The 16,919-nt window shown below is 39.0% G+C and overlaps 1 protein-coding gene across 6 annotated transcripts in view; it reads left to right on the forward strand.

Annotated features, from left to right (window-relative positions):
• KANK1 (KN motif and ankyrin repeat domains 1) overlaps positions 1 to 16,919 on the forward strand; it is a 205,978-nt gene that overhangs the window by 179,049 nt on the left and 10,010 nt on the right. For all 6 annotated transcript variants that reach the window (XM_076008654.1, XM_076008656.1, XM_076008658.1 and 3 more), the window contains 3 exons: positions 13,234 to 13,431; positions 14,088 to 14,196; positions 15,630 to 15,875. In XM_076008654.1, coding sequence (XP_075864769.1) covers positions 13,234 to 13,431; positions 14,088 to 14,196; positions 15,630 to 15,875 — 553 coding nt within the window. The remainder of the gene's footprint in view (positions 1 to 13,233; positions 13,432 to 14,087; positions 14,197 to 15,629; positions 15,876 to 16,919) is intronic.

Below are 16,919 nucleotides of genomic sequence, written 5' to 3' on the forward strand. Positions count from 1 at the left end.
ACAGAACTATCTGAAAAAAATCTTATGATGCTTGTACCCAAAATTACCAGTATATTATCTATTAAGAATACTGGTATAAAATGTTTTTAGTTAAGATTTTTATGAGGGGAGAGACATGCCATTACTTCATTTATTAACTCAGCAAATAATTATTGCGTTCTAGCCAGGTGCAGTGGTGCACACTTATAGTCCCAGCTATTTGGGAGGCTAAGGCAAGCGGATCACTTGAACCCATGAGTTTTTTTGTGTTTTCTTTGAGACAGAGTCCCACTCTGCTGCCCGGGCTAGAGTGCCATGGCATCAGCCTAGCTAACAGCAATCTCAAACTCCTGAGCCCATGAGTTTTGAGGGCAGCTGGGTAGCATAGCGAGACCTTGTCTCTAAAAATAATAATTGAATCCCTACTCAATTACAAGCATAGACTCTGAGGATAGTGCAGTGAACAAACCCAGAGTCCCTGTCCTCATGGTGCTTCCATTCTAGTGAGAGCACAGGGCAAGGGACCTGTAATCTATCAGGAGGTGATAAAAACTATGAAGAAAATAACACCAGTTATGGGAATAGCAAGTGGCAGTGGTTAGGGGTAGGGGCTATTTCAGATAAAGTAGTCAAAGAAAGCCTCTCTGATGAGGGACCCTTGAGCAAGAACTCAAAAGAAGGGACTCATTTCCCACTGTTGATTTTGATAAGTGCTTACGTTTTTGTCTTTCTCATTCTTTCCCTTACTCATTGGGATTCCTGCTCACTCCCTGCTTTTCTTTAAATTGAAGCTAATAATTGAGAAATTGCCCTGGACTACTTTATGACATATAATATTTCCCTATGAGCCTCACTAAAATGAATTCCCTTGTTATCAGCGGCACTGTGTGTCTCACAGTGCGTTATATAGTCTCTATATAATGTAGGCCTGGGCCACACCCGTGGGCTTACATTCCTGGCTGTCCAGTCTTCATGAACCAGTACGACCTAGGGAAGGGTATGCATTAAATTAATTTTATGTGCAATATAGATTAAAGTAATCCGTCCACAAAAATTTTCAGTCTTTTTCCCTTTATAACCTGAAAGGGCAATGATTAAAATGAACTGAAATAGATATTTTTATATCTTCCTGGGTTTCTACTTTCAAACCTGAATTAATATTAGTTTATAGTATCTGTGCTGTGGGACAGTTTGTTATGGAAGAAAAAAATGACATGACAGCTGATGTGTGGGTTTTTGCATTTTTTAGAATCCAAGGAATCTAATAAACGCTCAGGGGAGTCATTTTAGCATAAACAGGATTAAAATATGAGGACTGAAGCAAAGTCTGAAGTAATTAATACTATGTCTGCTTCCACATCCTTTTAAAATCATGATGTCAGATGTTGAAGTCAAAATAAAATTCTTAAATACCTCCAGACACACATGACACAGTGGATCACCCATTATAAAAGCATTTTCTTTCCAGCCTTCCTCCCTCCTCCCCAAACTAGGGTTTCTATTTCACATTCTTGCCAAAAATATTCAGCTGTAACATTTGCCTGACCCCCTGAGCATGGAGACCGGGGGCAAGTTTGGTCTGGCTGTGTTACAGTGGTGTTTGGTCTATTTCCAGTCATGCTGACATTCCACACATCACTGTTTAGATCCGACCCTGCAGCCAAACACGTAATTAGCTAAAATACAAGAGACCTACAGTATTTGTGAACAAAAGAACAAATATTTTTAGTAGCACTTATTTAGTCATAGCGGCAACCCCTCCCAGAGCACGTAAGAACAACTGTAATTCACATCACATTTGCATTTTAACCATTTTGCTTTAAAGTTCTAATGAAGAGTTAGGTTAGGAAATCAACCCAGAGTATTCAATTTTTGTTATCTGGTATTTGTTACATGGACTGAAAATTAAGCTTGATATAGTGAGGTGTAGAGATCTCAGCACCTGCAAGCTGTGCGGAGTGAAGGCAGACCATGGTGCACTGTGGATTCCTGTGCACGCTGTACAAGATAGAATGTTACACATGGTCCAGAATGCATTTCTGTACCAAAAGGTATACTGGAGCATAGAAAGGTATTCATTTCAAACTTCCCCAAATAACAGGGAATCTGGGGTTGACACCTACCAAAAGAGCATATAAATAATCACTTATGTGAACCTAATACTGTACTCTAAAGAAGTTGATTTGGGCTCTGAAGCCAGTGTGGGTTCAGAGTCTTTGCAACTAGGATAAGTTGTCTTTGTTCCCTCACAGGGTTGTAATGAAGATTCAGTGAGTCAACAGGAGTAAAGCATTTGGAGTAGTCTGCAGCACAGAGGATAAATGCTCAATAAAAGCTGGCTGTTGTTATTGAGTACTTCCAGAAATGGAAATGTAGATATATTAATAGAACAAATTGCCAAACAAAAATTGTACAAATGGTCTTTTGTTTTCAACCCAAATGTTTATCTTCATCATTTGGGCTAATGCCCCCCCCCTCCGCCGCCATTATTATGTTTCTCCAACTAACAGTTTTATCGAGATAAATGTATAGATAAAAATGGGAATACATGAAATAGCTATAAGAAATCTTCAGTCCAGAGATATTCAGAATCAGTGTCAAAGCTCAAAACAAAGTGTGTTAGTGCCCAATCCATATTGTTCATTGTTCCCAGAGTTGAAATTTGATGATGGTGTCACTTGTTATTATGCAAAAAAAGCATTATTTTTAGCAGCATCAAAATGCCTAACACTCCAGTTTCTTAAAATTACAACTAGAGTATGCTCTCATAACAAATTAATAGTTCAAAAGCACATACAATAAAGAATAAAAGCCTTCCTCACATGCCCCAGTGGTAGCCCCTTTGTGCTTGGTATGTACAGGTGTGCATGCCTGCAGGCCTATATTTTAGAAACATACTTTTCAGTAACAAAATTTGAATCATACATAGTCTGCCTATGTATTTTTTCACCTAAAAAATCACAGACACTTTTCCAGGTTTTCAGAGACAATGTGTTGGTTTTGATGCAGCTGGGATCTGATGGTGACCAAAGGTTCTGTAAAGTATATTTTAATTCCTGGTAGTGTGAGTTTAATGTATTTAATATTTTCTTTCCTGGAATTAAGTAGTTAGAGGAAGTAAGTTTCTGTTTTAACAAAAACCTTGGGAAAAATGTTTATTCTTGTAAATCAATTGGATCGTTTTGGTTTGAGGAGTGGGTTAACGATGTTTTGGGCTTTTTTTTTCCTTCTTGAGAAAGGGAGGAGGAGAGAGAAATTCCAGACACACGATTAGCAGTTATAAATACTCTAAAAATATATGACTATCTCTGACCAAATGCAAACAAAACTATAGGCCGGGCGAGGTGGCTCACACCTGTAATCCTAGTGCTCTGGGAGGCCGAGGCAGGTGGATTGCTTGAGCTCAGGAGATTGAGACCAGCCTGAGCAAGAGTGAGACCTTGTCTCTACTATAAATAGAAAGAAATTAGCCAAGCAAACTAAAAACAGAAAAAATTAGCCGGGCACAGTGGTGCATTCCTATAGTCCCAGCTATCTAGGAGGCTGAGGCAGGATTGCTTGAGCCCAGGAGTTTGAGGTTGCTGTGAGCAAGGCTGACTCCATGGCACTCTAGCCCAGGCAAAGGAGTGAAACTATGTTTCAAAAAAAACCCCAAAAAACTATAAAGTGGAATCTAGCTGCCTGCCACATGATTTATAGAAAATTAATCTCATACTCAACTGCTTTTAAAAATCAGTTTCCTTATTTGCATTCTTAGTTATCTTGGGTTTGTTAAAAAGTCTATAAACTTAAAGTCATCCCTACAACTGTGAAAGTGAGTTTTTAGACAATTCTGACCCAAAGCAAAAGCAAGGAAATAAAATCATTAGAAAATACCATTTGGATTTAGTTTTCTCCTCATTCAAATAATATACCATTTACTTATCCTAGTACCTGGTTTTTATCACCTTTAAAAAAATAAGTGCTACAAGGGCATTAAACTAACTCAAAGTAAGGGTTTCTGGAACACTGCAGAATATAACAGCATGTGATAGTGAAGGCCTACTGAACCAAGGTTAGAAGAGCTAATTTCTGGCACTGGCTGTGCAGGTAACTTGGGAGAATCTGGGTTTCCAGGGCCTCCTGTGTCTAGTGATAGGGTTGGACTAGATTTTTCTCTTAGAGTTTTTTTCAGCAGGATTGTTCTTCTATAAAAATTGCTCTTCTCCAGGCTGCCCATCAGATTCTGGGGAACTTTTTTCTAAAATTCATGGGTTTTCTACTACCACCCAGTAGGCACACCCAGTCCTATTTCATGAAATGTTAGAATACATGACCCTAGAGCAGAGCTTCTTAATCTGGCATCTGTGGCTTCACGTGCTTTTTGTGAAGAAAGTGCATGATTTTCACCTGATTCTCAAAAGGGATCGTTGACCCTCAGAAAGGTTGAAATTACAGACCTAGGTCATCTGTTACCTTGGGAAAAGGCACTTCAGCTCTGAAGGAAATCTTTTCAAAAGATTTAAAATCTGTTCCCCCACCTTTGTGAACCCTTCAGTTGACACTTGTTAGTGTCTATCTTTTAAACTGATGCTTTATCACCTTAAATGGACATTAGTGAAATGCACATATACTCTGGAAAATGACGCAAGCTTACTTTGAACTTTTATTCTTAATGAATCCTAAGGTATGCAGTTGATTTCAGGATAAAGCATGGTGATTGGAGGTTTTAGATTTTGAGAACTGAAATGGCTTTGAGTTCAGGGATGCCCAGCCTTAAATGACAAACACAGTGATTGATATTAGAAGATGACTACAGCTGTGTTTATTCTTCTGAGCAGCAAGTCATATTTTAGGAAAGATGTTTAAAGTTTGTTCTAGTCATGTCAGTTGATAGCTATACATTAATTGTCAACTATGAAAAAATGTGGGATAGCAACAAAGAGAGATGTAAACTGGTCTATAACCTGAAGACCATGGATGGGTCTGTACCTATCCAATTGGGAAGCCAAGACATGTGCATCAGAAGTGTAAGAACCTATGCCAGTATTAGGCACCAAATAATGTACAATAGAAAGTGTTCTGAGTTCAGCTGCAGTCAAGCTCTCTGAGGTCTTGGATGGGGAGGACTTTAGCTCTATCGGAAAGAACTCAGAGCACATCTTCTTACCCCAGCTTTATTTAATCCAGCTTGTCAGCCTGAGCTTTCTTGGTCAAATCTTGGGATAGTTTGTAATTAAATGTGGGTGGGGTAGTGGTGAGAAAGAATCTGATTCTTACTCCACTCTAGCTTTTTAATTTCTAAGTGAGTGCCCACTTTTAGATACAGTCATGACAACTGTCTGATGTGTTCCAAGGAAAATATCAAAATGGCCCTGGAAATGATTAAAATGCAGCTCTGATCATTAAGGTTTCTATCTCCAGCCTTGAGCTGATTGTTTATGTTGGTGACCATATGTACCAGCATTCAGGCAGAGTTCTGAGAGAGGAGAGCCTAGGATTGTCCTTTCTCTTCCATCAAAGTTGCATACTTTCCCCAAAAAGTAACATGTACCAAAAAAGAAGTTGATCCTTCATGAACAGTCTCTACTGTCTGTTCCAAAAACCAACATTTGGGTTTACAGGGTGAATTTATGTTCAAGACCCTTTTTCTTTTTTTTGAAACACAGTCTTGCTCTGTGGCCCAGGCTAGAGTGCAGTGTTGTCATCATAACTCACTGCAACTTCAAATCCTGGGCTCAAGAGATCCTCCTTCCTCAGCCTCCCAAGTAGCTGGAACTACAGGCATGCGCCACAATGCTCAGCTGATTTTTCTGGTTTTGGACAGGTTCTCGCTCTTGCTCAGGATGGTCTCCAATTCCTGAGCTCAAGCAGTCTTCCTGCTTTGACTTCCCAGAGTGGTAGGATTATAGGTGTGAGCGACCGCTCCTGGCCAAGGATCTTTTTCTTAATGAAAGACTTAGAAGCATTATTTCAGATCCCTTTGAATTCCTAGTTATACACTGGGAAAATACCTTAATGACTGGCCCCCATGATGAATCAGAAATTTCAGTCTTATTTTTTAACAAGTAATCTTAGATGTTTTTTAAAAATCAAATCAGAATGTCAAGCTGAAAATCTGGCACAGCAAGCAACTTGGTTAATTAGCTGGCTACACTGTTCATAACTGTGTTTTCAGAAAGCACTTGTCATTACTAGCAAAAATATGGATTAGCATACCAGAACAGAATAGGTGAACAGAGCAACATTTATTGATTGATTGATTGAGACAGAGTCTCGCTTTGTTGCCCAGGCTAGAGTGAGTGCCATGGCATCAGCCTAGCTCACAGCAACCTCAAACTCCTGGGCTCAAGCAATCCTTCTGCCTCAGCCTCCCGAGTAGCTGGGACTACAGGCATGTGCAACCATGCCTGGCTAATTTTTTCTATATATACTAGTTGGCCAATTAATTTATTTCTTTTTATAGTCAAGACAGGGTCTCGCTCTTGCTCAGGCTGGTTTTGAACTCCTGACCTCAAGCAATCCGCCCTCCTCGGCCTCCCAGAGTGCTAGGATTACAGGCGTGAGCCATCGTGCCTGGCCCAGAGCAACTTTTAAAGTCCATTTTAATATACTTTTTAAAAGAAATTTTCAAACAAATTTAGAAACCCATTGCTATATACCAACAAATAATACCCATTCTGCATGGATAACTACCAGACAGTAAACTGAAGAAGGTGATCTCTTTAAAGCCCTTCCAGCTCTAGTTTTCACTTTATTTTTCTTTAAAACAGTTTGCTTTAACATTCCAAATGTCAAGGACATAAAATAAAATTTTTATTTTAAGTTACTTGTTTTTCATTATAGTTTGCCTTATTGTTATGATTATCTATATATTTAATGCTAAGTGTACTTTGGCATTACAGTTAAAGCATCAAAGTTGCTCTTATTTTCCAGAACACTGAGGTTTCTGTCTCTTGCTGTCTTTTAGTCATCACTGCTATGGCCAAGTTGTAAAATGAGGCTCATGCTTTATTGGCGTTTATGGTTATTATACATTTGAGTTAATGATGAAAAACTTTCCACAGTTGTCCACTCCCCAATTGTGCCTGTGTTAACCACTGTCACCTGGTAGGAATTTTGAGGCTTTAGACAGAGTGCCAGAATTCTGAAGGCATTTTGTAATTGCTCCTGTTATTTTATCTCTATTGCTTGGGTAGCATTTACTGTTCTGTTCTTCACAGACTTCTATTAGTGGTCCAGGGCTGTTAATTAAACCACTAGTCATCCTTAAGAACTCACATGAATCTAAGTTGCTGGGTTGAAACCAGAGAGGAGTCTAAACTCTTATTTTCAGCAGATAAGTTTTATATTGGTTAATTTAATTCAGTCGTTCCTAATCCTGGCTTCACAATAGAATCACCTGGGGGAGAGGTTAAAAAAACAAAAAACAAAACAAACAAAAATCTGATGCCTGGGCCCACCTGCAGATAGTTTACTTTACTGTATCTATATAGTTTAAAAGTCCATCCTTAATTCAGTTGAGGCTAAAGGGCAGCCAGGGCTGAGACCACTGAATTTTGCTTCTTGACCTCTTTAATTTTGTCTTTCTTGGCTGCACCTTTTTTGTTTTGCCCAAGCACAGCAGTCATTTGTTAGAGTTACTACTGGCGCACGTTATCCTATGTGGTGCCTGCAACTACAGATGGATCCTTATCAAGTTCAGATAATTCTTTATGGACCATTCAAGACCAACCAGAGTTTCAGCACCATTCAAAAAACATTTTCTAGCAATTCAGGTGACAAATTCCCTGATTTGACAAATGAAAGCTAGTTTAACATGTAATGTATACCATGGAGTACTACTCAGCTTTAAGAAACAATGGTGATATAGGACCTCGTGTATATTCCTGGATACAGCTGGAACCCATTCTACTAAGTGAAGTATCTCAAGAATGGAAAAACCAGCACCACATGTACTCACCAGCAAATTGATATTAACAGGGTAACACCTAAGTGGACATATAGGAATAACATTTATCAGGTGTCGGGCAGGTGGGAGGGGGGAGGAGGGGATGGGCATTAAACTAACACAACTAGTAAGAGGTACAACGTTTGGGGTATGGACAGGCTGGAAGCTCTGACTCGAGGGGGGAGGGCGGGCATGGGCAATATACGTAACCTTAACACATGTACCCCCATAATACGCTAAAATAAAAACAAACAAAAAAAAACATCTAATGATGTTCTTTGCTTTAGTAGTTGGTTAGTCTCAACACAATCTTCACGACTTTGAATTGAATTACATGGACACTTGTAAAAGGCTTTCTATTACCCAGCATTGTTCTAAGCACTGGCGAGGACACCAGTAGGAACACAGCATGAATGGACTCGAGTTTACATCTGCATTGAGGAGACTTACATGAAACTGAGAAGACAGAGAGACAGGGCATATTTTAGTACGGACAGTATGTGCTGCAGGACAATGATAGAATAAAAGAGACCTCTGTGGGCCAGCTGGGTGTGGTGGCTCATACCGGTAATCCTAGCACTCGGGGAGGCCAAGGCAGGAGGATAGCTTGAGGTCAGGAGTTTGAGACCAGCCTGAGCAAGAGACAGACCCTGTCTCTACTAAAAATAGAAAAAATTAGCTGAAGATGGTCGTGCATGCCTGTAGTCCCAGTTACTTGGGAGGCTGAGGCAGGAGGATCGCTTGAGCCCAGGAGTTTGAGGTTGCTGTGAGCTAGGCTGACACCGTGGCACTTTAGCACAGGCGACAGAGAAAGACTGTCTCTAAAAAAACAACAAAAAAACCCTGTATGGAATGGTGTTTTAGGAAAAAAAAACTATAGGGGAAATTAGAATTTGGGCAAACCTTGAAAAGAGTATGGTTAGAATTTAACTGGTCAACGATGGTGAAATTCCAGGCCTGTAGAACAACCTACTAAAGAGCACAGAGTTGAGAGTAATTAAGTCAGAAGACCACTCTGAACAGAGTGAACTGAGTGGGGGAGTAATTGAGTGGTAAAATTCCCACAGGCAAGATGAAGCCATCACATTCATTATAAAGGACCCTTGGTTGCCTACATGAGAGGCTGGACCTTGATTGGAAAAACTTTAAAAAGCCCTAGTTTCTAAAACTAAGCTATCGTGAGAATAATTGTAGTGCCCCAGGTACCTCATGGTGAAATTATCTGGAAATGTGGTTGGGGGGCAGGGTGGTTCCTGGGTTGAGAAATGATGTTCTGTATCTCTGTTAGAGAGGTGAGTACACAGGCATATGTATTTACCCAAACTCATCCAGTTTACACTTAAAATCTATACTTTATTATATATTAATTATACCTCAATTTAAAAATATTTTTAAAAGTCATATTTAAAAAGAAGGGTAGGCCGGGCGCGGCGCGGTGGCTCACGCCTGTAATCCTAGCTCTCTGGGAGGCCGAGGCGGGCGGATTGCTTGAGGTCAGGAGTTCGAAACCAGCCTGAGCAAGAGCGAGACCCTGTCTCTACTATAAATAGAAAGAAATTAATTGGCCAACTAATATATACAAAAAATTAGCCGGGCATGGTGGCGAATGCCTGTAGTCCCAGCTACTTGGGAGGCTGAGGCAGGAGGATTGCTTGAGCCAGGAGTTTGAGGTTGCTGTGAGCGAGGCTGATGCCACGGCACTCACTCTAGCCTGGGCAACAAAGCGAGACTCTGTCTCAAAAAAAAAAAAAAAAAAAGAAGGGTAGACAACCTAAGGATTAAAAGACTCAAACCATAACAACCAATGGAAGTATATGACTGAGATTCTGATTCAAACACCCTATAAAATTTTTTTTAAAGAAACCAATGGAGTAATTTGAATATCAACTGGGTATGCAATGATGATAAAGAAATTATCCTTTTTTTTAGGCTTGATAGTTTTAGCCTTAATAGTGTGCTTGTTTTTTTCAGTTTTTTCTCCTAGCAGCATATCCCAAAATGTTTATGAATGAAAAGGATTGGTTCTCTAGCTCTTGCTTCAAAATAATCTAGTGTGAGCGTGTGGGGGTACTTTCAATGAAACCAGGTATCTCCCTGATCATTATCAATGCTAGTGATGGGAACAGGACAGTTAATTATACTTTTGTCTACTTTTGTACATGTTTACGGTTTCAGTAATAAAAACTGTTCATGTATTTGCATTTAAAAAGCCATTGTTGGTTCTTGAATGGGAAAATGCTTAGTTGAAAATATTTCTCTAGCAGCAGTGTTCTGGCACTCAGGGAATAACTAGTAGGATTTTTTTGGAGGTTTACTACAATAATTTCAAAGTAAAGATGAGTGAACTTAAGGAGAAATGACGATAAATGCCCTGCTTTGTTTACTCTGCTTGAAGTCAGCACATTAAACATTTCATATTTACAATTAGGGGACACGTCAGGTCATGGGGGCATTAAACATTGTTTGGAGGGCTGCATTCAGTAGGGGTGTGTGTTTGTGTGTCGAGGAGGAAGCTGGATTTGTGAAGGAATCATCTGGAAAGCACCCCTTGACCCTAGAGCTAGAGGAGGAAGCATTGTGCTGTTGATGAGTAGGCAAAGGACTGTTCATAGAATTAGGAAATGTGAGTTGTAATCCAGCTCTGGCCTCACGCAAGTCACTGAACCTAGCTGGCCTTCCGAATTCTTAGCTAGAAATATGAGAATTAAAATGTAGATGATCTCTAATGCCTCACTTTGAATATTTTGCCAACCCCCACTCTTTCATTAGTGTCATTGTTTTAAACCAGTAATTTTCAAAGTGGGCCACCAGAATCGGTGACTCTTATGGGTGGGGAATGTCAGAAATGTCCATCACTGGGCTCCCATTCCAGACCTACAGAATGAATATCTAGCAGCAAGTTCCTGGGAATCTGCATTTTAGCAAAACATCCAGGTGATTCTTATGAACTATAGACCTGAAGAAAATGGTGTCAGGGCTTGGCTGCATTTTCTTCAGATTGCTTCAAAATACATATAATTCAGTACTTAATTGCTTTTCTTCTAAGGATCTAAGAGATTTCAAAGCTTTATTTTAAAAGGGATAAAGTTGTGATCAAACTCTTATAACATTATTGTAAGTAGATTTAAATTTTTAATTTTTGTTTTTCACATTTATCATGCATAATTTAGGGAATAATAGGGACACACACAAAAAAATATATAGCAACCTATGAGTCTTTTTTAGCCTTAGAAAAGCAGTGTTAGGTGAAGTGGCTCACACCTTTAATCCTAACATTTTGCAGGGGAGGCCAAGGTAGGAGGATCTCTTGAAGCCAGAAGTTGAAGATGAGCATGGGCAAGAGTGAGACCTCGTTTCTAAAAAAAAAAACTAGAAAAATTAGCTAGTGTGGTAGTGAGCGCCTGTAGTCCCAGCTAGTTGGGAGGCTGAGGCAGGAGGATCTCTTGAGCCCTGAGTTTGAGGTTGCTTTGAGCTATGGTGATGCTACTGCACTCTACCTGGGTGGAGGGAGACCTTTTCTCAAAGAGAAAAAAAAATCAGTGTTAAACAGGTGTGTCATATGTCCTTCCAGAATTTTTCTAATATGTATAAATATAATTATTTACCAAAGTAGGTTTATTTTCTCCATTAATAGGTTGTATAACCTATTTTTAATACTCACAGACACATTATGCTTATCTTTCTAAGTTAATGTCCTCCTACATCAACATTTAAGTGACTGCATAAAATTCTTTTGTGTAAGTGTACCAGAGCTTATTCACCAGTTTCTTACAGGCAGACTGTGGTGTCTGCTTCTTTTTACTGTTTTAAAGGTAGAAATAATGGCCATTCTTCTGTATCTTTTTGTACATCCTTAGGATAAAATTTCTAGAAATCAAATTACTGAGTCAAAGAATTTTCTATTCTTTTTCAAGTGATTTTTGTACACAGTTAATCCATGCTCCCTATAGAAAAGAATGGCAATGTGAGTACAGGGAAAAATTATTAATAAAACCACCATAGCTGTTTCATTTTGGTATAGTGTCTTCCAGGTGTGTCTGTATATATATACTAATGTATTTTAATAGGATCACATAATACATGGAATTTTATTATCTGCTTTTTTCATTTAACCATATATTGTAACATCCTTCCATGTTACACAATGAAAATTTTATGATATATACATTAATTACAAAGTATCACTGAATACAGTTTCTCTGCTTCAGCCCATGAACATAGGCAAAAGCACTCTAGTAGATATGAGAGAAACAAAGTTGATCAGAACTGTTTCATGGTCTCAAAATATTTATCCTAGAAGGGAGCCTAAAATGGTCACATAAATCACTTTATAGCTTATATCATAGATTGTATGTATGTATGTATAGCTTGTATCATAGATTCCAGAAGAATATATGGAGGATGGAATTTGAGAGTTCAGGGAAACGAATGTTACTTTTAGTGAGGGAGATCAGGGAAGGCTCTTTAGAAGTGATGGGAGGGTTGGCCATGTGAAGATGGGGAAGAAAGGCATTCCAGGTGGCAGAGAGCCACCTGGAGGAAATGAGAGAGACCCTCACTCTACATGCAGAGAGTGCTTCTACCTACTGGGATGCAGCCTCTGTCCCCATAAGGATCTCGGGAGTAGTGGGAAATGAAGTTGGGAGGTAAGGGCATGCTAGATTATGGATGATTTATAGAATATCTGGCTATGCAGTGTGGACTGTGTTTACTGAGCAGTGGGGTGTTTGTTTAGGTTTTGTTGCATTTTGTTTTAGGATAATGATGCCATTAGAGCTGAGCAGGAATATTACTCTGCAGCAGTGGGCCAGGTGGGAAATGGTGATGAAAGAGGGGCTGTCAGAGTGCTACTCCTGTGACCCAAAACCAAGGCTAGTATAAGGTAGCCAGGGCAGAGAGAAAAGAAGACATGCTGAGGAGTTAGAATGACAACCTTGGCAGGTCCGCATGTGGTCACAAGGGAAAAGGTTAAGAGCAGGGGTCCTCAAACTTTTTAAACAGTGGGCCAGTTCACTGTCCCCTCAGACCATTGGAGGGCCGGACTATAGTTTAAAAAAACCTATGAACAAATTCCTATGCACACTGCACATATCTTATTTTGAAGTAAAAAAACAAACGGGCAAAAACACCCGCATGTGGCCCGCGGGGCTGTAGTTTGAGGACACCTGGTTAAGAATCAAAGAAGGCATTAGGGATTCTGTTTAGAGGGCTTTGGGTAGCAGTCCCATTTTAAATGATGAGCTGCAAGAATCTTTTGTTTTTCTTTAAGCCTATTTTGTTCAGTCCTAGCATCACATACTCTATACCCGTCTCCTCCCTGATAGGAAGTAATTTGGAATATACCTGTAAGTGTGGAAGCCTTCAGTCAAGAGGGCCATTAAGCACCCAGATATCCCAGCCTGAGCAAGAGGTGGGGACCACGGATGGAAAGGCCCTCAGCAGCCAGGACACCTTCCCCACCGAGGAGTGTGCACTGTCTGCAGTGAACCTGACAGATGACCAGATAGCCGCTGGCCTCTACGGTAACGTTTCTCAGTCCTGGGCATGAGGATTCTGGGACCAAATTGTCAGCATTCCAGCTTCATACCAGTGTGCTTTATAAACTGACCTGGAAAAAAGATTATATTGCTGTTTAGAAGGCAGACCTAGAATACCTTTAAATTAAGAGTACCAAAGAAAGCAAGCTGAACAATCCCTTAAGAAAGCTTATCTGATACTGCAAATTGTTAAATATCTTAAACAGCAGTTCATTCTATCACATTCTGGCAGGCATAAATTTTTTCCAGGTTATCTCAGCTGTAGAAAAAGAACAATAATAATAATCCCTATCTTAGTGCCTAAGGGGTTTCTGAGGCTCAAATGAGACACGACATCACTTTATAAACATTAAATCCTGGCACAAATGCCAGTTGTCACTGGTTTTGTTATGTCTGGAAGTAGTGATTGACTTTTTTCCCATTTGAAAACTGTTATTAATGGAACTTTGAATTATTTTCTTTCTATGCGCACATTTTTCCAATGAATTTTGTGCAAGTTTCTCATATATATATATGTGCCAAGATGTATGTTTACCTGTGTGAGAAAAAATAATTGTACAGGAAGAGAGATTACCTATTCATTTAACTTGTACAGGTATGAGTTTTGTTCATTTTGATCACCTTGATTGACTTTTTTACAGTATGTACAAATAATGAAAGTACGCTGAAGTCCATCATGAAGAAGAAAGATGGTAACAAAGATTCAAACGGCACGAAAAAGAATCTTCAGTTTGTTGGCATTAATGGAGGGTAAGGAAAGATGGTACCTAGAGTTTAACACTGTCTGTCTCCTTTGCCTCCTTGCCTGTTTAAGTCACATTTTAAGGTACCTGGTCTGGGAAGCTGCCACATCGTGGTGATGGAAGATTCCCTCCTCAGAAAGGTGCATTTGGGCTTCTCCTCTTCTCTTCTTGCTATCTTTAAGGATATCTCACTCTCTTAAGGATACCTGATGAAGCTGAGCAGTTTCCACCTCCTCACCTCTGATCTGAAAAAAATTAGTCTTCAATGAATGCAGCAGGGTTCCTGGACTGTTGGACAACTTGTACCTACCTATGTTAGAACTCAGAGCAGAGACTGAGAGCATCACTCAGTGGGCCAGTGATAGTCAGCCACTCCTTCCAAATAGATGGTTTGGCTTAGTTCTCCATGGTCACAAAATTGTAGGGCCTTTCACCTGAAGAATGACCTAGCCACGCCATCAGTTCTTTGCTTTCAAAATAGAATGTTTATTGTTTGTTCCTCCTCTTCCAACTGGCCCAGGTAAAGTTAAGCCTCTTTGTCCTCCTATAATTGAATCAAAGCAAATAACTGATTAGTAGATAATTATTCAATATCAATAAGATACATTAATCAGGAAGAAAACAAAAGTACATAGCTGAGATAATATTTACAGTAAAGTGTGCCACCAAGATACAACAATGGTACCCATTTTCTAAATCTTAAAAACTTTATTGGTTGATGTGGCCCAGGAGATTTTGGAGGGCATGCACCAGAGAAACTACTGGTTATACAAGTAATATATTCACCTTGACACTGGGAGAATTAATAGAGCAAAATAGGAAGAACAGGAAAAAAGGAAAGACATAAAAAATGAGCAACTGCAGATCTGGTTAGTTACTATGAAGTAAATTTTCTCTTGATTTATACTAAGCCAGACATGCCATAATTTTTTTTAACAAGCGGATGTGATACCAGCTGCCAACCCAGGTTGTTCCTTTTAACACATTGACCACCACACTAGAAAAAAAAATTTTTTTCCTTGGGGCTGTGGTGGTTTATTACGAAAATAGAATAAAAACTTCAAAAACAAAATGAATCCTTTCTAATTTAATGAAAAATTAGTTATTTTTTATTGTTTTATGTGCGTGAATTATATGCAACTTGAAAATTAGTTCTTGCAGCTCCCAAGGTGGAGATGTGAGTTACATATGCTTTACGAGGCCCTGGGCTCAAAACTAGTGTGAGTTAAATACAACTCATGTGGCAATTAGTATGTTAGGTCTGAATCTGTTCAAAACCACTAGACATTTAAATAGACCTTACTTTGAACTTCTAAGGGCATGTCTAAAACAACTGGCAAAATTTCTGGAGTCAGGTAGCAGCTTTCCCTGCGTAAAAATTCTGTCACTGGGTCTTTATGGGCACACCTTGTATCTCCTGAAATCCCAATTGCCACCTAGGTATGAAACAACTTCAAGTGATGATTCCAGCTCAGATGAAAGCTCTTCTTCCGAGTCAGATGACGAGTGTGATGTCATTGAATATCCTCCTGAAGAAGAGGAGGAGGAGGAGGAAGAGGATGAAGACACTCGGGGAATGGCAGAAGGGCACCATGCAGTTAATATTGAAGGTTTCAAGTCTGCCAGGGTGGAAGATGAAATGCAGGTTCAAGAATGTGAACCTGAGAAGGTGGAGATCAGAGAGAGGTGTGGTACATTCCCCTTTCCTCCCCAACATTCCCATGTTTAATGTACTTTGTAGAGTTGGCCAGTTCAGAGATTATGCAATTATATCTATTTAGTCTTATCTGTTCCTCAGAGGTATGCACATCTCATTGAGATATTAATAAATATAAGTATAGAGTGTGGTAACTCTTGGATCTCTTATGGTAGCAAAGAGAATGGCTTTATATCTAATGACATTTGTTCTTTGAAACTCTTTTTGCTATCTAATTTTACATTTGAAACCACCATCCACTAAAGCTTCCATTTTTTCAACATTTCACCTCATATTTAAAGGCATATTTGAATTTTTTAGTGACCAACACACAGTTTTTTAAGGTTTCAGATTTTATCTTTAGCCATTTATGTTAATATGGGTGTCAGTATTATTATTACAGGATCATTGTGTGAAACAGTTGTTTGGAATCAACCACAGATTTTACATTTACTGTACAGGTGATATATATCACTTACATGCCTATATGTTGTGCGTTGAGTGTTCAGGAACACCACAAGAATGGATTTAGGAATATTATAAATAGCACCTGAAATAAAATATCACACACTCTTGTTGGCTGAAACATAAACCTAAAAATGTAGTAAGTTTTAAAGACTATTAGCAAATATGGATTTTGTGCTCATAAAGCAGGAGACAATAGAATGGAAAAGATGGAAATTTCAGTGTGGTTTTTTCACTGTATGAAATATAAATAGTACATTTCAGAAAACTTATCTCCACTTAATTTGACAAATGAAAATTTAACTGCATTAACACAAGGTAAGTGTTTTTAGTTTATATTTCCAAGTGTTTTCCAATGGCTCAATATCTTATCATCTGTTTTTTTTTAATAGCTTCAGATATAATTTCTGTACCATGTCATCTGATTTTTTCAGTTTAATTTTTTATATGGGATAAACAAATACTTGTTAAGTCACCAAATGTGGGTTCAGATATGTGGTTTACTCGTTAGCCTAATAGATATAGGATAAATTGGACCTCTTCAATCCCTTAAGAGTAAAAATGTTTAA

This window comes from Microcebus murinus, chromosome 12 (assembly GCF_040939455.1).
Source record: "Microcebus murinus isolate Inina chromosome 12, M.murinus_Inina_mat1.0, whole genome shotgun sequence".
NCBI lineage: Eukaryota > Metazoa > Chordata > Mammalia > Primates > Cheirogaleidae > Microcebus > Microcebus murinus.